This window comes from Corythoichthys intestinalis, chromosome 18, assembly GCF_030265065.1.
Source record: "Corythoichthys intestinalis isolate RoL2023-P3 chromosome 18, ASM3026506v1, whole genome shotgun sequence".
NCBI classification, from domain to species: Eukaryota; Metazoa; Chordata; class Actinopteri; order Syngnathiformes; family Syngnathidae; genus Corythoichthys; species Corythoichthys intestinalis.
Genome location: NC_080412.1, coordinates 43,505,446 through 43,533,190, shown reverse-complemented (window position 1 = coordinate 43,533,190; position 27,745 = coordinate 43,505,446). Strand labels below are relative to the sequence as shown.

Below are 27,745 nucleotides of genomic sequence, written 5' to 3'. Positions count from 1 at the left end.
GTTAGGTTCTGAGATTCTTGCGTCTATTTGGCCCGGGAAAGAACATGCCGTCAGTGTGGAGGAGTGCCCGCAGGAAAAAGAAACGGAAGCACCGGGATGTTCAGCAGCCTGGCTCACCTTTGCCTGAGGGAGAGCTCGAAGACCAAAGACAAGATAAGACTTCAGGTTGGGTTTACGAGTATGCAAACCCTCCACCTCCTGAGCAGTGTCTATCAGACGATGAGGTAAATATTTCACAAAAATAATGTGAGATTTATTTGGTATCACCTAGTGGTGTGCGATATGGGAAAAATCCTCTATCACGATATGGGCTATTTTATATTGCGATAGATATTATGTCTAAGTAAAAATGAATAAAAATTATTAGGAATGTCCCAACGCATATTTTTGCGTTTGAGAGTTGTTCCCAAAAAAAAAAAAGTTCCAAACATGTAATGTAAACATATAATCCTGTAATACTTACAGGTACTTCCTTTTCTACGGAGCCCTTTAACTCATTTGCTCCCAAAAACGTCTAAATACATTCTATTTTTAATTGTTTCAGTGTCCCAAAAACGTATTTTTACGTTTTTTTTTTTTCCCCACAAGAGACTTCTCTAGGTTCTGATGCAAGTTCACTCCAAAGCACAATGCTCAAAATCCATTTTAAAGCAATAAAACTGGCCACTGGAGGGCAGTAGTGCATTTGGTAAGAACTCATCTCGGACAATGAATGAAGAGAAATAGTCAGGAAAAAGAAATTGGAAGAAGAAAGAAGTGTGAGAAAAATGTGGAGAACGATGTAAACACAAGGCACATGCCCACACAAGTTCCCTAGGTGAATTCTGTTATGAGGTAGTGGTCACTACAAAAGAAAGATTTTAAAAAGTCTACAGTGGGGCAAATAAGTATTTAGTCACCCACTAATTGTGCAAGTTCTCCCACTTGAAAATATTAGAGAGGCCTGTAATTGTCAACATGAGTAAACCTCAACCATGAGAGACAGAATGTGGAAAAAAACAACAGAAAATCACAATGTTTGATTTCTAAAGAATTTATTTGCTAATCATGGTGGAAAATAAGTATTTGGTAACGGAGGCCAAACGTTTTCTGTAGCTCTTCACTCTTCGCTTGGTGTAAAGAAATCAACTGAGGGAGCAATTAGTAGAAAATGGAAGACATGCAAGACCACTGATAATCTCCCGCGATCTGGGGCTCCATGCATATCTCACATCAAAATGATAACAAGAACGGTGAGGAAAAATCCCAGAACCACACGGGAGGACCTAGTGAATGACCTACAGAGAGCTGGGACCACAGTAATGAAGGCTACTATCAGTAACACAATGCGCCGCCAGGGACTCGAATCCTGCACTGCCAGACGTGTCCCCCTGCTGAAATCAGTACACGTCTAGGCCCGACTGCGGTTCGCTAGAGAGCATTTGGATGATCCAGAAGAGGATTGGGAGAATGTTTTATGGTCAGATGTATAAAATAGAATAGAAAATAGAACTTTTTGGTGGAAACACAGGTTCTCGTGTTTGGAGGAGAAAGAATACTGAATTGCATCCGAAGAACACCATACCCACTTTGAAGCATGGGGGTGGAAACATCATGCTTTGGGGCTGTTTTTCTGCAAAGGGACCAAGACGACTGATCTGTGTAAAGGAAAGAATGAATAGGGCCTTGTATCGAGAGATTTTGAGTGAAAATCTTCTTCCATGAGCAAGGGCATTGAAGATGAGACATGTCTGGGTCTTTCAGCATGACAATGATCCCAAACACACAGCCAGGGCAACAAAGGAGTGGCTTCGTAAGAAGCATTTTAAGGTCCTGGAGTGGCCTAGCCAGTCTCCAGATCTCAACCCCATAGAAAATCTGTGGAGGGAGTTGAAAGTCCGTGTTGCCCAATGACAGCCCCAAAACACCACTGCTCTAGAGGAGATCTGCATGGAGGAATGGGCCAAAATACCAGCAACAGTGTGTGAAAAGTTTGTGAAGAGTTACAGAAAACGTTTGGCCTCCGTTATTGCCAACAAAGGGTAGATAACAAACTATTGAGATGAACTTTTGGTATTGACCAAATACTTATTTTCCACCATTATTTGCAAATAAATTCTTTAAAAATCAAATCACGTGATTTTTCTGGGGTTTTTCCACATTCTGTCTCTCATGGTTGAGGTTTACCCATGTTGACAATTAAAGGCCTCTCTAATATTTTCAAGTGGGAGAACTTGCACAATTAGTGGTTGACTAAATACTTTTTTTGCCCCACTGTATCTTGATGAGACAGACAGGCGGTGATGAGGGAAAAAGGGTTAGGGTTTCACCAAATTGCTTTTGGGGGGGGGGAATACACTCGGGAAAAAAATTCTAATGCTACGCCTCCAGAATATTTTTTCGTAAATAAAGGTGGGGGTTGCGCATTATCTCACTATGTTAGCGGCTAGCGCTAATCAAAGAATAAATGTCTCACTTCTGTTGCTTTGAATACAATATAAAAATGAAATGGTCCAACACATCAGGGGGTGCGTTAAGAAATCAATGAAAGGAGGCAGAGGAAAATAAAAATTCAAAATTCCGCCCAATACATCACGTTTTTGATAGTAGATTTTCATGATTATCGCGTTGACAATATATATCGTCATATTGTGGACAGTAGATTCATACTTTCATTTTTCTCTAATTTTCTTCGATATCAGATAACCATGATGGCGCCAGTGGAATCCAAGTTTTTGCAAACTTGCGGTGACGGAGACAAAGAGACAGAATCGCGACCTAAAGTCGCCGAATGGCGATACGGGCCGGCCCAACTCTGGTATGACATGATGGGGGTCCCCGAGGACGGGAGCAACTTCACATACGGATTGAAGCTGAAGGAAATCGAGCCCAGTGAGTCTCAGGAGCAGACCGCACTTGAAGAAACAACAAAGACGTCTGAGGAGGTCGGTCGGCGCTTGAAGCTACACCGCAAAATTAGCTTGCGTTTATTGTCAAATAATTTTGCATGTTTTGTAGGTGGGCAACAGTTGTGATGCTGATGGTAAAGAGGGAGAAGATGACAGGTTGTCTCTGGAGAACGAGCTCTTCTTGATGGTGACTCAACTGCAATGGGAGGATGACATTATTTGGAATGGGGAGGATGTGAAGCACAAGGGCACTAAAAGTCAGCGTGCCAGTCTTGCAGGGTGGCTACCCTCCAGCATGACCCGCAATGCCAATGCTTATAATGCACAACAAGGTTAGATGCCACGTAAATGTCCCGTGGTGATGTTTCAAATAAAAAATGACTGGCAAGTGAACGTATTTCACGGTTAGATTTCACTCTTTCAGGACTGACAAGAAGTAATTCGCACTTGGCCACGCCTACACCTCCTCTTCTGCCCAAAACCTTGTCGATAACTGGCATCAAGCGGGATAAAAACAGCCATGATCATCAGTGTGAGTTTTTTTTCAGAGGGCGCGAAAGCGTCTTGTTTTCTTATTTTTATTTCTTAATCCTCCTCTGCAGCCAATCAGGAAGACGATGCCCCTTGGTTCTCAATTTTTCCCATTGACAATGAAGAGTTAGTGTACGGGCGATGGGAAGACAACATTATCTGGGATGATCAGGAGATGGATCACTTCCTCACTCCTCCAGTTCTTACACTGGATCCCAATGATGAGAATATTATTCTAGGTATGTTCAGGAAACTTTTAATTAGGGCTGTCAAAATGATCGCGTTAACGGGCGGTAATTAATTTTTTGAATTAATCACGTTAAAATATTTGACGCAATTAACGCACATGCCCCGCTCAGATTAAAATGACAGCAGTGTAATGTCCGCTTGTTACTTGTTACCTGTTTTTTGTTGTTTGGCGCCCTCTGCTGGCGCTTGGGTCCAAATGATTTTATGGGTTTGGGGAGTGAGCATGGTGTAAATGACATCAACAATGGCGAGCTACTAGACATGTGCCGGTTACCGGTTTCACGGTTTACCGTGATGTGAAAACGTCGCGGTTTCAAAACCACTAACATTTTCCGTCATACCTTAGTACGGTATTCGCTATTTTTCATGTGCCAAAATGCAGCCAAAGTGGCTTGGTGCGGCAGCGCTCACCCTTCCCGTTTGTTGCCGTGAGTGTCAGTGTCGCTATTCTGCTAAACAGCCAGCAAACCCAAAAACAAACCCTCCAAACACAAGGCGTACTTTTCTTCAATTTATTGAGCTCTCAAATCGTGGTGAAATATACAAATGAATACATTTAAAACGTTATACAATTGTATTTTTCCGCATGTGAGTAGGTTCAACAGGATAGCAGTAGCACCATGAAAAAGGTCGCCAAAAACAAAACACACATTTTCCTTTCAAATTCAATATACAAACTAACTAAAACTTACAAAGACGAATGTTAGCCTAGGCTAAGCTGGGAGAGCAGCTTCGTAGACGTTTTGTCTCACAGCCGCTGAGTGAGAAACAAGCTTAAATGAAGGAGGGAGGGGGAAAAAAAAAAAAAAAAGGATCGCGTCAAAGATCACTAATTGCGAAAGGAGGTCTCACTCCTCACTTTTTGTTTTAGATGAAACCTTTCCTCAACAATATTTACATTTTAACTAACTTATAAAACTAACTTGTACATCTTTAACTAACTTATTAACTTATGAATTTTTTGTTCTTTTTAACACAAAGGCATGACATCATGTAGAAGAGAGTTGACACAGTGGCTGAAAATGGCGAAACTTCAGCTTTTCCCCCTCAAAAAAAAGTCAAACAGTATATATTTTTAATTTTATTTAGAAGTGTTTTTACTTTTTTATAGCAATTATTTTGTTCTTGCTCTAATATTGAGCAACTTGAGCTGTGGCTGTGGGTATAGTCTAGATTCTATTTATTTTAATTTTATATAAAATATTTGTTATTTTTTGTTAATTTATTTATTTTCACATTAATTTATTTTCACATTATATTCATGTTCCAATTTGCAAATATGTTCTGAAAAAAAACCTGTTCAATGGAAAAAAGTTTTTTTTTTTTTTCTTTTTTAAAAACCCATACATCTCAAAATTTTGGAGCTATAATTGCAATACCGTGATACCGTGAAACCGCGGTATTTTTGCTCACGGTTATCGTACCGTCAAAATCTCATACCGGCACATGCCTACGAGCTACTAGTTTATTTTTTGATTGAAAATTTTACAAATTTTAATAAAACGAAAACATTAAGAGGGGTTTTAATATAAAATTTCTATAACTTGTACTAACATTTATCTTTTAAGAACTAGTCTTTCTATCCATGGATCGCTTTAAGAGAATGTTAATAATGTTAATGCCATCTTGTTGATTTATTGTTATAATAAACAAATACAGTACTTACGTATGTACCGTATGTTGAATGTAAATATCCGTCTTGTGTCTTTTCATTCCAACAATAATTTACAGAAAAATTTGGCATATTTTATAGATGGTTTGAATTGCGATTAATTACGATTAATTAATTTTTAAGCTGTAATTAACTCGATTAAAAATGTTATCGTTTGACAGCTCTACTTTTAATTCAACTGCAGGTTTTGCAACGTTTCTTAACATTGATTTAAAACATAATTTTGGGCTGTCATACATGTTGCTTTTTTTCGGCTTTGATATAGAAATTCCAGATGAAAAAGAAGCATCGACATCTCATTCCCCGTCTAAAGAGAATAAGAAGGAAACCGCAATCAAAAAGAGTCGCATCCTGCTCGGGAAGACGGGGGTGATAAAAGACGAGCCGCAACAGGTAAGTCAAAAAAGTTTGTACGTGACCAAAAAATATGTATTCTTGGTTTGATTTCTTGAAATGAACTTTTTGGCTGCCATTGGTCACAATAGACATCCAAAAAGTTTAATATATTTAGTCATAAATCATGTCATATACAGTACCCTTCATAATTATTAGCACCCCTGGTTAAGATGTGTTTTTTAGCTTCTAATATTATTTTTAATTCAAATAATATGGGACCTGAATGGAAAAAAAGAGAAAAATCCAGCCTTCAATACAAGTGCATTTATTCAGTGGGGAAAAAATCCCACATAAAGAAATAATTCTTTGACATCAAATAATGTGTGTCACAATTAGTAGCACGCCTGGTGTTAATACTTTGTACAACCCCCTTTTGCCAACAAAACAAGGTCTGCGGACTGAGATGGCCATGGGAGGAGCTTGATTTGTGTCTGGTGAACCATTTCTGTGTAGATTTGGCCATATGTTAAGGGTCATTGTCTTGCTGAAAGACCCAGTGACGACCCATCTTCAGCTTTCGGGCAGAGGGCATCATCTGACCAAAGCACACGGTCCCAGTTGAAGCCTGGGACCGTGTGTATTTTTGTGTGAGACCAAGATTGAGCTTTTTGGCAGCAAACACTCTAAGTGGGTCTGGCGTGCCACGAAAGATGCGGATGCTGAAAAGCACCGTCGTCACTGGGTCTTTCAGCAAGACAATGACCCTAAACATATGGCCAAATCTACACAGAAATGGTTCACCAGACACAAAATCAAGCTCCTCCTATGGCCATCTCAGTCCCCAGACCTTGTTTCGTTGGCAGAAGGGGGTTGTACAAAGTATTAACACCAAGGGTGCTAATAATTGTGACACACATTATTTGATGTCAAATAATTATTTCTTTATGTGGGATATTTTCCCCACTGAAACAACGCACTTGTATTGAAGGTTGGATTTTTCTCTTTTTTTTCCATTAAGGTCTCATATTATTTGAAATATATATATTAGGGCTGTCAAACGATTAACATTTTTAATCGAGTTAAATACAGCTTAAAAATTAATTAATCGTAATTAATCCCAATTCAAACCATCTATAAAATATGCCATATTTTTCTGTAAATTATATATATATTCTGTAAAATAATTTGTTGGAATGGAAAGATAAGACACAAGATGGATATATACATTCAACATACGGTACATAAGGACTGTAGTGGGCATTTCACTCTACTGTCATTTAAATCTGTCTGTGCTGTCCTCACTCCGAAGCGTTTACTTTTTCCAAAGCTAGACAGCTAGTGAACGACGCCTTAGTAATCAGACTTCTTCCTTTTTCATCTGATTTATTAATAAAATGGCCTCAAACCACTGTCCTCTTTAGACCGTAGTGAAACTACCAAAAAAAATACACAAGCATTGCATTAGCAACAACGTTAGCTTAGCACACTATACAGGTTCACTAAACATAAACAAAGAGCGTCTCATGCAAAAAATATAACATTTCGCTTACTAACATAATATGTACATTCTTTACAACAACCATACTTACGGACAAATCTTGTCCAAGGATCATATAAGCACAACATTACAACGTAGGCGTCAGCCCGAGACGTCGTGCAGCCATATTGAACTGGCAAGAAAGCAATAAACCATGTCGCAAAGCGACCACAAGAGTTCGCTGTTAGACAGCACAAAAAACCTTGCTGTAAAACCAAAAGGCAGAATACTGTCTGAGCGGGACATGTGCGTTAATTGCGTCAAATATTTTAACGTGATTAATTTTAAAAATATATATATGTTAGAAGCTAAAAAAACACATCTTAACCAGGGGTGCCAATAATTATGGAGGGCACTGTATAGGGGTGGGGAACTAAAGGTCGACAGATGTGGGATTTTCAAATGCTGATGCCAATACCAATATCTGAAAAAAATTTCAGACGATTTTGTAGCCGATATTTGAGGCCAATATACTGATATTTTTTTAAAGCACGTAGATTATGAAAGGCATTTAAAAAAATGATGACCTGAGATTTAAAGGATTAATTCGGTCTATTGCTACCAAACCAACAAGCGCAGCATGTCTTTTCATGATTTTAAATACTCAGCAAGAACAATACATTATTTTCAAATAATTAAACCCACCAGGACGTCACGACGAGATGTAAACAAGTGAGAGTTTAAAAGGAAGCTTGCCATGCTAATACTAGCGCGAATGCTATGCTAACGCTACGAGTTAAATTTAAAACAGTGGTTTTTAACCCTACAAGTTTCACATGTGGATTCACCTAACCCTTCAGAATTAGATAATAATTTGTTTTTTACGGATTCAAACCCGATATATCTAAGCTAGCAAGCTTATAATTTAGCAAATTTCCATTCAAAATTCTTCGCATTTTGACAGTGTGTTTTATAAACAGGTCAAAATTTGAGACCACGCTGCCCATTGGTCTGTACTATTCCCTCATAACAAGTGCGAGTCGACCTTCCACTGTGCAAACCAGTTCCTCCTCCCATCATATCGAGGACTAGTAGTTAAAAGAAATGGATGAAACCTGTAAATTGGGAGCAAACCAGTCCAAAACCTGGTCTAAAAAGCCACTTTGTTTAGATTTATTCAGCGTACAGAAATAGGGCTCTTCGTTTCTTTACCTTCGCCGAACCCCTTTGACCAGGGGTCTGCAACCCGTAGCTCTGGAGCTGCGTACGGCTCTTTGAACCCTCTGATGCGGTTCCAAATTATATTGAATAAATTATTATTTGTTTCAAAATTATTTTGGCACTTGTGAGATTTAAGAAAGAAAACTTGTAGTAGGCAGATCAGGACAGACTCACTGTTTTGTATGTTTGTTAACACAGCACTCACATGAATTCACTAACTGTGTAAAGTTACGGTTGTCACTCGGAAAATGTACCCCCAAGTCTTTGCACCATTCACAGGAGCAACGGCTTTTGGGTACACTTTCCGAATAGGAATTGCGATCTTACATTGCTCACTCATGCACCTCATGAATTCACCAACAATGTAAAGTCACGGTTACAAGTTGCGCCCATTCAAAGGAGCAAAGCCTACTAAAAGTAGTAAAATATGCAATACAGAATACAAATTGTGCTGATGGAAATATTTCTAATGTCTATATTGAACAGTATGAAAAGGTTAAGAACCACTGATTTAGATTGTAAGGATCACTCTGTAAACACCTTTTAAAGGCTAAAGAAACATTGCATATGGCAGAAAACACTCAAGTGATTTGAAGTTCCGCTCCGAGACCCCCAATTTGGCCAAATTTCAAAATTGTCCTATATGCATGTGTGTTACATCATTGGAAAGCTTAAAATTTTTTAACAGGAGGGCATTAAAAATGTTGTTTTTTTTTTTAACAGCAAAACCCTATCTGGAGGTGAGAGCACACAAGAACAGAATTACAGTCGCCATGACTTTAATGAGATATTATCGCGTACGAACCTTGTTTCGATCCAAAAACTCCATGTAGCATGTACCATGTAGCATTATCACTGAGTGTCAAGACGCAGCTGTGAATGGCCACAGCTGAATTTTGGGGGGATTTTATGGGTGAAACATGGTAATATAACAAGGGTTGCGATGCAGAAATCGCAGACATCAATTAGTGGTCGAGATTTTTTTTTACATATATTTACCCTTGTAAATGTATCTTTTTCATTTATTTACGTTTTAAACGTTTTTTTTTCTTCCAATTTTTCTTTGTTTGAATCGATTATCATCTAACATATCGAAAAAATGCGACAGAAACAAAAAAATACAATTAGGCGATAGTTATGAGGTAAATATTTGTGACTTTTACAGACGCCATTTTTTTCATTGTGACGTAATTTGTTTCAAAGCTTACAATATGCGAGTGAATAATTTTTTAAAGTCGTTTTTTTTGTTTGTTTTTTTTTTTCCAAACGAAATATTAGACATCAATGATTCTAAGCTAAAAATGACAGACATTTTGAATAATAAATCAATTTAATTACCTTCGTTTTATGGCTGGGTTGAAACAAAAGCGGTTGCGCGACGTCTGTTAACGGGGGTTTTCAGGGTAAAACGGGCAAATGAAAAATAGTTCAGGGGCCTAATGCGCCATGAATCTGCTATGGCAGCATATAGAAATATTGTTCTATCAAACACAACAGTTCTTTTGGTTCAAAATACAGCAGTTTCTTTTAAAGAGGAATACAAGAGCAGAAACTGCTTTTTCAGTCTTGTCTGAGTTTTCCACCATATTCTCTCATACAAGATAAAAATCTAACAATATTTACAAAACTTTCAATATTGACTATTTTGCCTCAACTCAGAACATGTCCCAACCTGAAGTGAAGGACCCCTGGAACCTCTCTAATGACGAGTTTTACTATCCAAAGCAGCAAGGTTTGCGAGGCACTTTTGGCGGTAACATCATTCAGGTGAGATAACTCTAAAACTAAATAGAGCAATTGAGCTCAGACTGACATATTTATCCATAATTCGAACAGCATTCCATCCCAGCCCTGGAGCTGAGACAGCCTTTCTTCCCGACTCACATGGGACCAATGAAGTTGCGGCAGTTCCATAGATCCACACTGAAAAAGTACTCTTTTGGACCGTTAGCTCAGCCCGGTCCACATCCTGTTCAACCACTGCTTAAACATATTAAGAAGAAAGCTAAGGTGACACTTTGCTGCAAAATTGATCGTTTACATGTACATAACTGAGCAGGTAATTTTAAAAACGTGGTGCTCATTCCAAAATAGATGAGAGAGCAGGAGAGGCAAGCTTCAGGAGGAGGAGACATGTTCTTCATGCGCACCCCGCAGGATTTGACAGGCAAAGATGGAGATCTGATTCTGGCAGAGTACAGTGAAGAATACCCTCCTCTCATCATGCAAGTTGGCATGGCAACTAAGATTAAAAACTACTATAAAAGGGTGGGTATTGTTTCATTGTAATGAAAAAAATTCATTGGTAACACTCTATTTGACAGTGGTGTCATAATACTGTCATAAGACTTTATGACAAGACTAGTGCTGCAACGATCTATCGAGCAACCCGAGTAATTTGATTATTAAAAAAAAAAAAAGAAAGAAAAATGTTGCCTCTTTGAGGATTCGTTTTATTACAGTGGTGTTGTAATGGTTTGTTTTGAAAGTGTTTTTACAGTGATCCCTCGTTTTTCGCTGGTAATGGGGACCAGAACCCGCTGCGATAAGTAAAAAACTGAGAAGTAGTGCCCCCTTACCCCAATTTTTTTTTTTTTTTTTCAATGTATTTTTTCAGAGTTAGCATTGGAAAGAGATACATTTAATACATGTTTTTGTTATCACATTTATTCCAAAATATAATAAAAAAAAAAAAAAAAAGACCCGTCGATACAACTATGAAGTCTGTGGAATATGACATAACTCATCTAACATGGCTAGATCCAGCTACTCCCTGTTAAGAAAAGCTTAGGTTTTTGTTTGAGCTGATATGACTGTTTATGTTTATTAGTTTAGAAGTATATCAATTTATTTTTGTTTTTTTGTAGGAATGTCATCAAGTGTCATCTGGCAAATTTGGTGAAGTTCAAATACGAATCGAGAGGCACTCAATTTAGTTGAAAAGCTTGCAAGGAGAAGGAGGGAAAACTTTACAGCTTCCGCAATCGTTCAAACTACCCCCTCCCTTCACCTCTTTTTTCTTTGGGATGGCCCTAGCAACAGACGGGTGTCTTGCCCTAAAAGGGAAAGGGGAAGTAAGCTGGCAACACCCTCTTGTATTTGTTTGGCTATATGTGTGCATGTAGGTGGAATTACTATGTACGTGTGTCAGCACATTTTAGCAAAGCAAAGCTGCATCTTTTGCCTCTGTCCTTGAACAGGCAAGAGGCCTCTTTAAGGCTTCTTCAAGACAAAACATTCCTTCTTTGTAAGCAACAATAACCAGAAGCATTTCTTCATTGCTAGCAGCAATTGATTAGAGCAAATATATAATAATTAGCTCATCAAATACATTTCATGAAGCAATAGCATTTGGCAAGTAATAAAATGCAACAATACGATTTCCTAAATGTCCCAGACAGTTTAGTTTCCCAATGTCTGTGGCTTGTCCTCGAAGTTGACTTGTGGTGCCTAGGCTGGTTTAGCCCGGTCAGAATGACAAGGCAGTTTTATCAAGAACTAAACATGTCTATAGTAATCAATCACTAAAATGTCTCTTTATTGCAGTCAATCATGGAACATACTGTGCTATAGCAATCAATACTTTATTGTGAGCCCTTTTTGGTAAAAGCAAATATTTAATAACCATTTGATAATTATTTCATCAAATTTAGTCACTAAATCCATTTATGTCCAGTCCAGATCTTTTATATCCCTTCAAAAGTGACTAAATTTGCCGGATGACACGTCATGACATGTCATGTCATGTCATGTCATAATTATGACTGTCTTATGACAGTCTTATGAACCCACTGTCAAATAAAGTGTTACCAAATCATTACATTTTGAAGAGAACTGTCAAATACATTTGTGTATTTATTTGAATCTGCTTCAGAAACCTGGAAAGGATCCTGGTGCGCCAGATTGCAAATATGGAGAAACTGTTTACTGCCATACGTCACCATTTCTGGGTTCTCTACATCCTGGACAGCTTCTTCAAGTCAGCATTCCAGCACTCAAAAGAAACTAATCAATTCATCATGTGCATTTGTAACCTTTTTTCAAATTCATGTCATTTTAGGCTTTTGAAAACAACCTTTTCCGCGCCCCCATATACTTGCACAAGATGCCAGAGACGGATTTTTTGGTCATCCGAACGCGCCACGGCTACTACATCAGAGAAATTGTGGACATCATGGTGGTCGGTCAGGCCTGCCCTTTATATGAAGTTCCTGGGCCCAACTCCAAAAGAGCCAATACGCACATTAGAGACTTCCTTCAAGTATAACCGCAAATGAACAATTTTCATGTTCGAAAACGACTCAAATCTCAAGTGCCGAATCTGTACCTTGCAGGTGTTTATTTACCGCTTGTTCTGGAAGAGCAAGGATCGTCCGCGGAGAATCCGCATGGAGGATATTAAGAAAGCGTTTCCGGTGCATTCTGAGAGCAGCATCAGAAAAAGACTCAAGCTCTGTGCTGACTTCAAACGGACAGGTACCTTGAATTTTAGGCCTCGTTGTCTGGTTCCAGTCATTGCGGTTCCAGCGTTTCGTTTCATGTGAAACCCAGGGATGGACTCCAACTGGTGGGTGCTAAAGCCTGATTTCAGATTGCCAACAGAGGAAGAAATCCGAGCTATGGTGTCTCCAGAGCAATGTTGCTCTTACTATAGCATGCAAGTGGCTGAACAGCGACTGAAGGTAACATAATATAAGTATTATACAATACTTTAAGTCAGACAATTGGACTCGAGTTGACAGGAGTCGCAAATTTGATGACTCGTAATACGACTCCTGACTTGAAATAAAAACGCAGACTCGGACTTGACTCGCTTGAGTTGGGAGTGACTTCGAGACTCGACTTGTGAGGCAATAACGCGAGACTCGACTCGATTTGACTCGTTAGACAAGAACTCAACACTCGACAAGCTGACTCGGAAAAACTTGGATCGTAGATTGGTTCCCACCTCCCAGTGATCCGCTTGGTTGCCTTGGCCGCTCTCGCCACGCCCTCACCGAACAACCTGTGACTCAAGTCGACAACCTTTTGACTTGACAGGACTCGTCTTTACAACCTTTGACTTGACACGACGCGTCCGTACAACTTTGTGACTAAGGGAGTTCCAAAAAATCAATTATTAGATGCATCGCGATTCGACACGTGACGATTCGATTACGATTCATAAAGCTTCAAAAACGAAGATTTTCCCTGATAACTTTATGACAGCCGCTTGTAGCGGAACGAAATTCAAGACACGTCTCCCGCCCGGACACCTTTAACGGACCCACGCACAACGTTATGATAAATGCAGCCGGTTAATGAGCGAGAGATTTACCCCTTTTCAGAAAACTGGAAAATAAATTTGTGTATGAGACAGGCGGTCGCGCTTCTGTGCGCAAGTTATTTTTTAGAACAAAAGGGGAAGAGAGATAGTTCGTTGCTCCTTGTCTTTCAGTTGTCCAGCAGTAGGTTCAAGTGGTGTTAATTGGAAAAAGTCCCTAGTGCTTTGCTAAGTCTCGTGTCCGACTATCAGAGGTGAGTACATGAACCCTTTTGTACTGTTTAGCTTTTTTGTTGTTGTTTTTGAGATGTTACTAGTTAGCGCCAAGCTAATTAGTGACTTCGCTAACATGTATTTCCATGTCAAGTTGTGCGGTATTTGGTGGTGTCCAAAAGTTATTCCAGATGCAGAAAGATTAAAACCAGGATTAAATAGAGCGCTAACATAACAAACATGCGAAATAATATAGAAATCTGAAAACAAATTGGTTAAAAGAAGTCTTATTTCTAAAGACACTTTGTTTCCAGAAAATTCATTCCACCAGAGTAAATTTCATTGTATTGTTGAGAGAAATAAGTACTGCCTTTGAAACGGCTAATGTTTTTGCACCTTCCTGTGAAAAAGAGCATCTCAAGGTCAGCTGTGTGTTGTATAGGCATGTTGAGAAATAAGTATTGCCTCTAAAATGGTTCATGTTTTTGCACTTTCTTGTCAAAAAAAGCAGTTTAAGGGCAGCTTTTTGTCGTATGGGCATGTTTCCATCGTTCATGTTGAATCCTTTGGAAATTTTAAATAAATAATGGACATAAATTTGTTTGGCTACTCTATTAATTAGTAGTGTATGATGCATTGATAATCGTGATCATTGTCAATACCGTGATCATTGTTCAATTATCGACGCATAGCGCCTTGAATCGTAATCGAATCGAATTGTGTGGTGCCTAAGATGGCAGACCCCTCCTTGCGACTCAGATCATAGTGACTCGTGCCATTGTCTGCTTTAAGTACAGTAAGTGTCATATACTGTAGACGGTTGTCTTGACTCTACCTTCAGGATGCTGGATATGGCGAAAAATCATTCTTTGCCCCAGAGGAGGAGAACGAAGAGGACTTCCAAATGAAGATTGATGATGAGGTATCGTTGGCCATGTTTTGTTTGACTTTCATGACTAGAAACCCAAATTCCAAAGATGTAGTGATCAATGGATTTATTTTAAAAAGTAATTAGTTACAAATTACTCCTCAAAAAGTAGTTTGTAACTCAGTTTCCTTGTTGTAAGAGTAATTAGTTACTCGGCAAAGTAATTGACGCTACTTTTCATATTGTAAACGTTATTACATTATACATTCTTGTATAATATATTTTACGTCAAAGATGTTTATATGAACTGATTGAATCGAACTGATTTTTTTCGTTACCCAAAAAAACAATTGCTAAGCAAACTTTACCTTTTAAATGATGTGAGAAAAAAAGTGTTTTTGTTTTCTCCTGTTCTACTGAACCCGCACTAAACCGTGACCCCCATACCGAGGTACGGACTGAACCGTGACTTGTGTGTATCGTCACACGCCTAATACATATACACTCACCGGCCACTTTATTAGTTACTCCTGTCCAACTGCTCGTTAACACTTAATTTCTAATCAGCCAGTCACATGGCGGCAACTCAGTGCATTTACTCATGTAGACATGGTTTAAGAAAATCTCCTGCAGTTCAAACCGAGCATCAGTATGGGGAAGAAAGGTGATTTGAGTGACTTTGAACGTGGCATGGTTGTTGGTGGCAGAAGGGCTGGTCTGGGTATTTCAGAAACTCCTGATCTACTGGGATTTTCACGCACAACCATCTCTAGGGTTTACAGAGAATGGTCCGAAAATATCCAGTGAGCGGCAGTTCTGTGGGCGGAAATGCCTTGTTGATGCCAGAGGTCAGAGGAGAATGGCCAGACTGGTTCGAGCTGATAGAAAGGCAACAGTGACTCAAATAACCACCCGTTACAACCAAGGTAGGCAGAAGAGCATCTCTGAACGCACAGTACGTCGAACTTTGAGGCATATGAGCTACAGCAGCAGAAGACCACGCCGGGTGCCACTCCTTTCAGCTAAGAACAGGAAACTGAGGCTACAATTTGCACAAGCTCATCGAAATTGGACAATAGAAGATTGGAAAAACGTTGCCTGGTCTGATGAGTCTCGATTTCTGCTGCGACATTCGGATGGTAGGGTCAGAATTTGGCGTCAACAACATGAAAGCATGACTCCATCCTGCCTTGTATCAACGGTTCAGGCTGGTGGTGGTGGTGTAATGGTGTGGGGAATATTTTCTTGGCACTCTTTGGGCCCCTTGGTACCATTGGGCATCGTTGGAACGCCACAGCCTACCTGAGTATTGTTGCTGACCATGTCCATCCCTTTATGACCACAATGTACCCAACTTCTGATGGCTACTTTCAGCAGGATAATGCGCCAAATCATAAAGCTGGAATCATCTCAGACTGGTTTCTTGAACATGACAATGAGTTCACTGTACTCAAATGGCCTCTACAGTCACCAGATCTCAATCCAATAGAGCATCTTTGGGATGTGGTGGAACGGGAGATTCGCATCATAGATGTGCAGCCGACAAATCTGGACCAACTGTGTGATGCCATCATGTCAATATGGACCAAACTCTCTGAGGTATGCTTCCAGCACCTTGTTGAATCTGTGCCACGAAGAATTGAGGCAGTTCTGAAGGCAAAAGGAGATCCAATCCGTTACTAGCATGGTGTATCTAATAAAGTGCCCGGTGAGTGTAGATGTATTGTTCAACATGCAGGTGTGGCTATGAATCTCCTGCCTCTCCTGTCTGTGCTCTACTTCAGTGGTTCTTAACATGGGTTCAATCGACCCTCAGGTGTTCGGTGAATAAGTCTAAGGGGTTCGGCAAAGGGAATGAAACTGTTGGGTCTAAAACTCGTTCTTTAACTTAGTTATTTACCCAAGGCAAGCTGACAAAAAGCAGGGCACGGTGAAACAGAGTCAGAGAGTTGACATTTTTCAACCTGCAGGTTGGGAGAGCCATGAGACAGAGTTCCGCGATCAATGCTGTCTCATCAGTCTCTCTCCGAACTCCCCCACGCTGCTAACTTTTATTGAGGGCTTATTGCTGGGCGGAATGCAGTTACAACACTGTTGTCCAACGTGGCAGTATTGTAGTCATTGATTGAACAGTCACACTCTTGATTGAATTAACAGTCACAATCTTGAGCAGGCAAGATATCTTTGTTTTGAACACACATTTGCACTCAAAGTACTGTAGCTTGGTGGAAAAGTACTGAGACGTTGTGTGATGAATCAACATATGTGTGTGTATATCAGAATGTGAGCAATCGCCGGTAAGCACATGATTATGGGCTAAAACTATATATTTGGCATATTTCTTCATAATAGCTTGGGAGTGCGCGTATAAAAGCTGTGGGAGAGCAAACTGGCATAAAAAAACAAGTTTATCTTACAGAAACGCAGAGCCCTGTTTTCGTACGCTGATTAAATTTAGGCAAAGTGGCTTTTCAGACAAGGTTTTGGATCTTAAAATTAAAAAAAAAAAGAAGGCAGAGGGTTTAAGATGACGCTCACCAATATCGGGCACCTCGCGTTCGCATTTAACCAAATTGTAGTAACGCGCCCCTTCACATCTTCGGTAACGGCGTTGCAATGTTGGGTTAAAGTACCGTATTGGCCCGAATATAAGACGGTGTTTTTTGCATTAAAGTAAGAATGAAAACCTGGGGGACGTCTTATAACTGCGGCCTAAAAAAAAAAACTGCGGCCTAGACATATACCCATTCACGACGCTGGATGGCGCCAGTCATCAATGAATCGAATGCTGAACTTCAGTTACAGTTAGACTTCACTTTGATAATTAATGCAGTAATTGCAATTTTGTTTTATCACAATATTTTTTTCTTATTTATATTTCAAAAACCAGAAGCCATTCATTTATGAATTTGATTGCACTTTAGTTTACATATTTAAATGTTAAATGTTTAAATGTTCAGATATTAAGTTTTGAATGCGAAATTAAATGCCTTTTCTGTCAAATATATTGTTATAATCATTTGTTTCAGATGTATTGTAATTATTTTCTGTAGAAAAATTAATTTGGTGTTCAAAAAGTCTTTTTTCAAACTTGAGTCTTGAAAAAGAGGGGGTCGTCTTATAATCGGGGTCGTCTTATATTCGGGCCAATACGGTAATTAATTACATTACTACTGAAAAAAATAACACCGTTATACTCTAACGCAGTTATTATCAACACTAGTAGTGACGTTATGTTTTATTCAACTTTCTATAATTGTGTTTGTGCTAATCTATTCTTAGGTGCGAACAGCTCCCTGGAACACAACGAGAGCCTTCATCTCTGCCATGAAGGGGAAATGCCTGTTGGAGGTTTCAGGTGTGGCCGACCCGACGGGCTGTGGAGAAGGATTCTCTTACGTCAAAGTGCCGAACAAACCCACTCAACAGAAGGTGTGAATGTGTGACTAGGAATGCTAAGTCCATCAGCTGTCTCGCTGACTGTTTGAAGACTGAGGTCATTCATTTCCCTCACTGTCAGTTTAAAAAAATATATATTTAAAGGTTATTTTCTCTTCCAGCATTCAAGTAATGTCCATAAACCATTGATACTGGTGAGTTTGGAAGCACTTAAGAAGCGTGAACTCAATTTTGGGATGAGTCAAATTGACAGAAAAATCTCGTAAAGTCTTTACATAAGAGTGGAAGCTGTTTTAGCAGCAGGGCACCGTAATGGCTGAAATGCAAAACCATCTGATATTGTGGTTCCAAATTTTCCAGCAAACATGACTGAAGGTCTTTTTAAGGTGACTATACAGGATCTAATTATCTTTCTCACAGGCCGACCGACCTACCTACCATGTACTCTTTATTGTCAAATGGTTTTGCATTTCAGCATAGACTTCACTGATAGTAACGTCCATGATTTCAGCCATGTTTTTCGGTTCACTTTTTACTGTCTTGGTGTAATGGGTGGATGTTGCAAGGGTGATGGGCAGAGGTGGGTAGAAGAGCCAAAAAATGTACTCAAGTAAAAGTAGCGTTACTTCAAAATAATATTACTCTGGTAAAAGTAAAAGTTGTCATCCAAAAAAATGTACTCAAGTACAAGTAAAAAAAGTATTTGGTGAAAAGAAAACTCAAGTAATGAGTAACATTGTGAGTAACTGCTTACATTTTTTATATATTTTTTTAAACAATGGTATTTTTTTCCTCAATAGTTATCTGTATGAACTGTTATTATAATGATACTGTACAGTAACCCATTAAATACCCACATTAAGCCAAAGAAATACAATAAAGGAATAAAAAATCATTGAATTCTGCCAAGAAAAAAAACATGACAGAATTGAAGCATTATTCGCCCAAAGAGCATGATTGCCCTCTAGTGGAGAAAATAGTTCTTAGTTTTAATAGTGCATAGTTCCTTCTTAGTTATTACTATTATGAAATTAAACGGATCTTATCTCCGTTTTTCCGTGGTCAATCGGCGCCAAATAAAAACTGGGAGAGAATTTCAAAACCGTGCTTTCGAGTCATGTTGAGGGAAGCGCTCTATGTCAAATACTTCATTTTTTTACGGTGATTTAAAGACACCCAGTGATTGAACTGGCTGATCATAGAACAGCAAGCTTGCGTCTGATTGTTATGGAGTCATTGGATTATTGTTGCAACGTCTCATTGGTGAAATTGGTAACGCTACTCTTGGCTTTGCTATCAAAAAGAAAATAAATATGCTGTAGAAGAGGAAAAATGCAACAGCTCTTGTGTAGCCCAAAGTAGCGGAGTAAGAGTTTCGTTGCTTCCTCACAAATCTACTCAAGTAAAAAGCATGCAGTGTTTCCCACAGGATTTTAGGAGACTGTGGTGGTGGGCTGCATCGGAGTCGGACAGCCTCACCATGTCGTGCCACGGCAAATTTTTTTTTTTTTCTTCATTATTTTTTTCCCCCAAGAAGCACCATAACAAAGATATATTTGAAATATTTCATTAGCTAGGCTAATGTTATAGCTCTCAGCTACGGTATATGTATGTAAAATGCGTAGCTGATTACAGCTACGTTACCCCATGTAATAATGCGACTTTTTTTTCTCGTAGCAATAGTACGACTTACATCTCGTAGTGACTCAGGGTTGGCAACCCAAACTGTTGAAAGAGCCATATTTGACCCCCCCCCCCCCCCCCCACACACACACACACACAAAAAAAAACAACTAATACAGTATGTCTGGAGCAGCAAAAAATTCAAAGCCTTGTACAAGCCTTATAATTATCAATACTAGCTATATTAGCCTACTATAAAAATGACTAAGTTGGCTAGAAATACATAATTAGCCTTCATGATTAAATGTTTATTTTCCCTGCAGTGGATCCTATAGCGCACCACGTGACTACTCTGTTGTACGATGCCACCACAAGTTTAACTTCATTACAATATTAATGAATTGAAAGAATGTTTGTGTCATGTTTGTCTTCCTAGAAATCCTATTAAAACAAAAAATATATTTCCCTCCCCCATCTTTTTCCATTAAAAAAAAAAAAAAAAAAAGCAGTGCTAAAGAGCCGCATGCAGTCTGAGAGCCGCGGGTTTCAGACCGCCGTCGTAGTCTTCCTTTTTCCTTTTTATTTGACCCTCGTAAGTACTACATTACCACAACAATAACAGCCCTTCTGTCAACTGACCCATTTACAGGACTGGGGGAATTCTAATAGCCGTGTAAAGAGTTTTACTTGATTCGGTGAGAAGGTGAATAGTTTTTTCCCCGTTGTTCGTGAACTAAATTTCCACACAAACGCACATTGAGGTACCATTAACTTAGCAAGGAGAGGTATGAGAGTCATTTTTCGAGTGTCCCAGAGCTCGCGAAATTGGGGGGGGGCGCATTTATCAAAGTTTCGTCAGCCGTAATTTGTCTGAAGTTGGCGCGCCGTTGTTGTGCCGAAAAATAGCCACTCCACGCGAAATGTCCCCCCTGACGGGAGCGCCCACGCGTCACTCGTACAAACAGCCTTTTCTTACCAATCGATGGACACGGAAACGACGTTCTTGTACCGTGAATATGCATCATTTTACTCTGCTTGAACTAATAAATATTTTACTGTGACCAACGCTCTGAAAATAGAGCAAGGCTTTATTTTGGGCCCCGCCTCTCCGCGCAAGTTCAATCAAAGTTTGCTTTACGTCCAAGATGGCCGTCCACCGCTCACTTTCGCCGAAAAGTCCGATCCAAACTATTGTAATGCCCCGGATATGGGGAAGAAGGAGAGAAGTCTGTATTTGCTTACCCACTTGATTGTGGTAACAATAATACAGAAAAACAATAACAAAATATCAGCGTGCTGCTAAGACATGCGACCGCTATCTCTCGCTATCTCGCTCGTTCTCCCATTCTTCCTACTCGTTCCCCTTGCGTATCTTAAATAAATAAATAAAATACTACTCTAAAATGCTACTCTACTACCCATGCGCGCTCTCGCGGGTAGTAGAGTTGAGTGGGCTACAGCTGTGTAATCGGCTGACTGACGCATCTGATTATTATCTTCTTTTTTTTATTCGGCGGGGGGGGGGGGCAAACGAGACTGTGGCGGGCCCAAACAAGACTGTGGCGGGCCGCCACAGTCTCGTTCATTTGTGGGAAACACTGGCATGGGTGAGTAAAACTATTCTTAGAAGTACGTTTTTCTCAAAAAGTTACTCACGTAAATGTAACGCATTACTACCCACCTCTGGTGATGGGTGATTGTTCTCCAGGGTACTTGGGTGTAGAAGTATAAATGTTGAAGTTGTTAAAGTTGAAGAATGTTTGTTTTTCCACAGGATGATAAGGAGCCCCAACCTGCTAAGAAAACAGTGACAGGAACAGATGCAGATTTGAGGAGACTTTCACTGAAAAATGCTAAGCAACTGCTGCGCAAGTTCGGAGTTCCAGAAGAAGAAGTACAGTTTTTCTCCTTAAAGCTTTCCCTTTTGTTTTTGTCTTTTTCACGTGTACAGTGGGGTAAATAAGTATTTAGTTAACCACCAATTGTGCAAGTTCTCCTACTTGAAAAGATTAGAGTGGCCTGTAATTGTCAACATGGGTAAACCTTAACCATGAAAGACAGAATGTGGAACCCCCCCACAGAAAATCACATTGTTTGATTTTTAAAGAATTTATTTCCAAATTAGAGTGGAAAATAGGTATATGGTCACCTACAAACAAGCAAGATTCCTGGCTGTCAAAGAGGTCTAACGAGGCTCCACTCGGGCACCTGTTTTAACTCATTATCGGTATAAAAGACACCTGTCCACAACCTGTCAGTCACACTCCAAACTCCACTGTGGCCAAGACCAAAGAGCTGTCGAACGACACCAGAGACAAAATTGTAGGCCTGCACCAGGCTGTGAAGACTGGATCTGCAATAGGAAAAACGCTTGGTGTAAAGAAATCAACTGTGGGAGCAATTATTAGAAAATAGAAGACATCCAAGACCACTGATAATCTCCCTCGATCTGAGGCTTCATGCAAGAGCTCACCCCGTGGCGTCAAAATGATAACAAGAACGGTGAGCAAAAATCCCAGAACCACACGGGGGGACCTAGTGAATGACCTCCAGGGAGCTGGGACCACAGTAACAAAGGCTGCTATCAGTAACACAATGCGCCGCCAGGGACTCAAATCCTGCACTGCCAGACGTGTCCCCCTGCTGAAGCCAGTGCACGTCTAGGCCCGTCTGTGGTTCGCTAGAGAGCATTTGGATGATCCAGAAGAGGACAGGGAGAATGTGTTAAGGTCACATGAAACCAAAATAGAACTTTTTGGTAGAAACACAGCTTCTCGTGTTTGGAGGAGAAAGAATACTGAATTGCGTCCGAAGAACACCATACCCACTGTGAAGCATGGAAGTGGAAACATCATGCTTTGGTGCTGTTTTTCTGCAAAGGGACCAGGACGACTGATCTGTGTATAGGAAAGAATGAATGGGGCCTTGTATCGAGAGATTTTGAGTGAAAATCTCCTTCCATCAGCAAGGGCATTGAAGATGAGACGTGGCTGGGTCTTTCAGCATGACAATGATCCCAAACACACAGCCTGGGCAACAAAGGAGTGGCTTCGTAAGAAGTATTTCAAGGTCCTGGAGTGGCTTAGTCAGTCTCATGATCTCAACCCCATAGAAAATCTGTGGAGGGAGTTGAAAGTCCGTGTTGCCCAACGACAGCCCCAAAACATCTGCTCTAGAGGAGATCTGCTTGGAGGAATGGTTTCAAAATACCAGCAACAGTGTGTGAAAATATTGTGAAGGGTTACAGAAAACGTTTGGCCTCTATTGCCAACAAAAGGTACATAGCAAAGTATTGAGATGAACTTTTGGTATTGACCAAATACTTATTTTCCACCATGATTTGCAAATAAATTCTTTAAAAATCAAACAATGTGATTTTCTGTTTTTTTTTCCCCCCACATTCTTCTGTCTCTCATGGTTGAGGTTTACCCAATTATAGGCCTCTAATATTTTCAAGTGGGAGAACTTGCACAATTAGTGGTTGACGAAATACTTATTTGCCCCACTGAAGATCATAATGAAATTAATTTGTTCTATTGTCCGTTAGATTAAAAAGCTGTCACGCTGGGAGGTGATTGACGTCGTGAGAACTATGTCGACGGAGCAAGCGCGTTCAGGAGAGGGCCCCATGAGCAAGTTTGCCAGAGGCTCGCGTTTCTCCGTAGCGGAGCATCAGGAGCGCTATAAGGAGGAATGTCAAAGGATCTTTGACCTGCAGAACAAGTAAGCCATTTAAAAGTTATTTTTAATTCTGTCTGTGGAAAAGTTGGCTCATCTTCTGGTGCGTGTTCCTCACGAAAGGGTGCTGGAGTCGACGGAAGTGCTCTCCACGGACACGGACAGCAGCTCGGCCGAGGACAGTGACTATGAGGAAATGGGAAAAAACATTGAAAACATGTTGCAGAACAAGAAGACCAGCTCCCAGTTGTCACGTGAGAGGGAAGAACAAGAGAGGCGGGAGCTGCAGAGGATGCTGATGGAGGAGGAAAGCGATCGTGACAACAAGGGACGCAAGGAGCGACGCAAAGTCTTGTGTATGTCACTGATTCTTCCTCAACCTTTGTGAAACGCATTTTGTCATTAAATTGCGTTTTTCTTTTTCCCCATATAGCCAGCTCGTTGTCCACCAGTTCCCACAAGGATGACGATACGTCCTCAGTCACCAGCCTCAACTCGGCAGCCACGGGACGACGACTTAAAATCTACCGAACCTTCAGGGACGAGGACGGCAAAGAATATGTTCGCTGCGAGACCGTGCGCAAGTCTGCCGTCATTGATGCCTACACGAGGATCAGAACGACCAAAGATGATGAATTCATGTCAGTATTTCCAAGTATGAGTAAATTCTCCACTATAGAGCGCACTTCACTACAGAGTCATCATTAGACCGAATACAAGCGAGCAAGTTTTTTTTTAGCACTTTTTTTCATAAAAAGTCAGAAATAGAGCTTCAAACTAGGGTTGTTCCGATCATGTTTTTTTGCTCCCGATCCCGATCGTTTTAGTTTGAGTATCTGCCGATCCCGATATTTCCCGATCCGATTTCTTTTTTTTTTTTTTTTTGCTCCCGATTCAATTCCAATCATTCCCGATAATTTTTCCCGATCATATACATTTTGGCAATGCATTAAGAAAAAAATGAATAAAACTCGGACGAATATATACATTCAACATACAGTACATAAGTACTGTATTTGTTTATTATGACGATAAATCCTCAAGATGGCATTTACATTATTAACATTCTTTCTGTGAGAGGGATCCACGGATAGAAAGACTTGTGACTTTGTATGTTGTGACTAAATATTGCCATCTAGTGTATTTGTTGAGCTTTCAGTAAATGATACTGTAGCCATGCCCAAATGCATGATGGGAAGTGGAACCATGACTGTGCGTAGGGCTACCAATTGATATATCTTCTCTGCGTTGGGAACTAATATAAGATGTTAAGAAAGAGATCAATTGCTACCTTGCCTCCCCATATTGCTTCCCATGATATTTCTAATCGTAGGGAAAGTGATTGTAAGGCTTTAGCCAATTAAAAAAAGGCTCCAAAGGCTGCCAAAATTCACTCTACTCATTTTACGCTGCCTTTTATCTCTCTATATAGGTAAAACGGCGCCATTACAGATTGAACGTGACAATGCGTGAGTGGGTCGTGCAGTGCATGCATTAATTGCGTTAAATATTTTAACGTGATACATGTTTTAAAAAAGTAATTACCGCCGTTATCGGGATAAATTTGATAACCCTACCTTAAGCCTAAACTAACGACTCTGGATGAATGTAACATATTATTTCTGTAACGTTAAATACAATTAGTAAACGATTTAATTAAAATAAATTATATATATATATATATATATATATATATATATATTTTAAAAAAAGGCATGGCCGATATTTTTTTGCCGATTCCGATACTTTGAAAATGACGTGATCGGACCCTCTAGAATGAATTTTAGGAGCTGTAAAACAAAGGCTTGTTAAGATTGCACTTTCAAAAGAACATTAAATGTGAATACAAAATAAAATTCCTGAGTGTTTCTTGTTCAAACTATGAAAAATTGCACTTCCATTTTAAAATACCTGAGCTTAGCCTCAAACTGTATAAACAAGTAAAAGTCTGCTAGCTTAAATGCTATAAAATACTAATGTGTTTTTCCCAATCTCAACAAATCGTTCAAACGGATACTCCCACAAAAAACTGCTAAATAAATCTATAAATTATGAATCCATAAAAAAAATCAACTCAAACAAAAATGTTCCTTATGTTGGTCTTAACAGGAGGCAGCTGGATTCAGCCATGTTAAAGGAGTTATGTCTGATTCACTGTTCCCACTAGAGATCAGTGTATCCGCCCAATTCAAGAAAACCAAATGCAAACACTTTCAAAACAAACCATTACACCACTTTTAAATAAATGCATACTCGAAACAGCAAAATTCGAAGCTTTTTTCCTACTCGAATTACTTGAGTTCATCAATCTATCTTTGCATTATTACTGTCTCTTATTTCTAACATGTTCAGACCACATTTTCTTTGCGTCTTTGCGGTTTCAGACGAAAGTTCGCCCTTTTCGACGAGCAGCATCGAGAAGAGATGAGGAAGGAGCGTCGACGAATCCAGGAGCAGCTGAGGAGACTAAAGCGAAATCAAGAGAAAGACAAGTTCAAGGGACCTCCGGAGAAGAAGTCCAAGAAGATGAAAGAGAGACCAGACCTCAAGGTAAAAGTAAGCTTGCTGATTAAGTACTATATTTCTCTTCCTCTCTTATTTTAGACATTTTTCAATGATGGTGTTATTAAGTAGGCCTTTCCAGTTTTTCTCTTGGTAGATTTTCCTTCATGCTTCTTAATGTTTGCCTCTCTTCCCTAGTTAAAGTGCGGCGCGTGCGGTGCCATCGGGCACATGAGGACGAACAAGTTCTGCCCGCTTTACTATCAGACAAACGCACCTCCTTCCAATCCGGTCGCTATGACTGAAGAGCAGGAAGAGGAGTTAGAAAAGACGGTCATCCACAATGACAACGAAGAATTGATTAAAGTGGAAGGCACAAAGATCGTACTTGGCAAGCAGCTGATTGAAAGGTTAGGAATTCCCTGCTTTTCTTGTATGATTTGTCTTCCCTTTTGAGCGTCATTTAATTTATGTTCTATTATTTTGCACAGTGCTGACGAGGTGCGCAGAAAGTCTTTAGTGCTCAAATTCCCCAAGCAGCAGCTCCCTCCGAAGAAGAAGAGACGAGTCGGCAACGCTGTGCATTGTGACTACTTGAATGTACGTCTTGTTTCACTATTACAAAAAAAAAATCATCAAATCATTTACAAAAATTTTCAGATAGCACTTTATTAGACAGTGGGTTCATAAAACTGTCGTAAGACTGTCAAGATTATGACATGGCACTGTCATGAGCATTAATAAATGCTTAAGACAGTTGTCATGAAGTGACATCTGGCATATTTTGTCAGTTACTGCATTTATGTCCAGTCTGCATCTTTTGCATCCATTCAAAAGTGACATTCTGTAATTTTGGGACTATACGTCACTAGAGGTGGGAATCTTTGGGCACCTAACGATTCGATTACGATTTAGAGGCTACGATTCAGATTATAAATCGATTATTGATGACACAACCCCACCCCCGCTATGAGCTGCTAACGTTTTGTACATTAGTTACAAAAACTGTTTAAAAAAAAAAAAATAATAATAATAATAAGAAAGCCTCGCAGGCTTAAATAAACGACTATTTCAGTATCAAGTTAACAGTTAAAAACAATAAATAATATACTGAAATCCTCATTAAGTATCAGCAGCTTTAAACTACATTCAATCAATTTAATGTTGTAGGTAAGAGTTAATTAGGTTCGCTTGGAAGGTTCACAACAGCCTTGCAGGGAAGTCTACTGCTTTAAGATGGCGGCCGTTTACTAACGCCCGCATCTAGCTTTCTCTACATGTGCTGCTATCGCCACCGAGTCTATTCTACATCTAGTCCTATATAAATATGATATCTACCTTAACATTATGTATTGTGGACGTACTTTGTAGCAGCTTTCGGCAGGTATGTTGTTGTTTTTTTTATCTCGCGGCATGAGTTGAGCTAGAGCCGTGAGTTGAGCATTGGCATTACCCGAGGGGCTGGGTAATGACAAGCATGATGTTTAGCTACTCTCGCTCCGTTCCTCATTGCGTCCCGAAGACTGCGCTGCACGCTGAGTGTGTTTTGCGTCCGCTTTACTTGACATATTTCAATAATCGGAATTTGGATGTTTGTGAATCGTTCTCGAATCTTCCACGGCCGAATCGCGAATAATCTAAGAATCGGAAATTTCGCACACCTCTATACGTCACTACTTTTTTCCCTCATTTTGAATCCCGCGGCATCATAAGACTGCCATAAGACAACCACAATTATGACATGACACTGTCATGGGCATTAATGATTCTTATGACAGTCATTGTCACCTGGAAAATTTTGTAACTCCATTTATGTTCAGCTAGG

At 39.8% G+C, this 27,745-nt stretch overlaps 1 protein-coding gene across 6 annotated transcripts in view; it reads left to right on the top strand.

Moving 5' to 3' along the window:
• taf1 (TAF1 RNA polymerase II, TATA box binding protein (TBP)-associated factor) overlaps positions 1 to 27,745 on the top strand; it is a 66,111-nt gene that overhangs the window by 14,522 nt on the left and 23,844 nt on the right. For 3 of the 6 annotated variants that reach the window (XM_057820896.1, XM_057820895.1, XM_057820900.1), the window contains exons 7-29: positions 6 to 224; positions 2,682 to 2,924; positions 2,998 to 3,220; positions 3,313 to 3,420; positions 3,491 to 3,658; positions 5,606 to 5,733; positions 10,034 to 10,141; positions 10,211 to 10,384; positions 10,469 to 10,642; positions 12,249 to 12,353; positions 12,435 to 12,635; positions 12,709 to 12,850; positions 12,926 to 13,056; positions 14,692 to 14,772; positions 18,001 to 18,150; positions 18,279 to 18,311; positions 21,515 to 21,634; positions 23,288 to 23,463; positions 23,542 to 23,774; positions 23,852 to 24,059; positions 25,803 to 25,974; positions 26,119 to 26,330; positions 26,412 to 26,520. In XM_057820896.1, coding sequence (XP_057676879.1) covers positions 6 to 224; positions 2,682 to 2,924; positions 2,998 to 3,220; positions 3,313 to 3,420; positions 3,491 to 3,658; positions 5,606 to 5,733; positions 10,034 to 10,141; positions 10,211 to 10,384; positions 10,469 to 10,642; positions 12,249 to 12,353; positions 12,435 to 12,635; positions 12,709 to 12,850; positions 12,926 to 13,056; positions 14,692 to 14,772; positions 18,001 to 18,150; positions 18,279 to 18,311; positions 21,515 to 21,634; positions 23,288 to 23,463; positions 23,542 to 23,774; positions 23,852 to 24,059; positions 25,803 to 25,974; positions 26,119 to 26,330; positions 26,412 to 26,520 — 3,618 coding nt within the window. The remainder of the gene's footprint in view (positions 1 to 5; positions 225 to 2,681; positions 2,925 to 2,997; positions 3,221 to 3,312; positions 3,421 to 3,490; positions 3,659 to 5,605; positions 5,734 to 10,033; positions 10,142 to 10,210; positions 10,385 to 10,468; positions 10,643 to 12,248; positions 12,354 to 12,434; positions 12,636 to 12,708; positions 12,851 to 12,925; positions 13,057 to 14,691; positions 14,773 to 18,000; positions 18,151 to 18,278; positions 18,312 to 21,514; positions 21,635 to 23,287; positions 23,464 to 23,541; positions 23,775 to 23,851; positions 24,060 to 25,802; positions 25,975 to 26,118; positions 26,331 to 26,411; positions 26,521 to 27,745) is intronic. The other 3 variants (XM_057820897.1, XM_057820899.1, XM_057820898.1) reach the window with 3 other exon arrangements.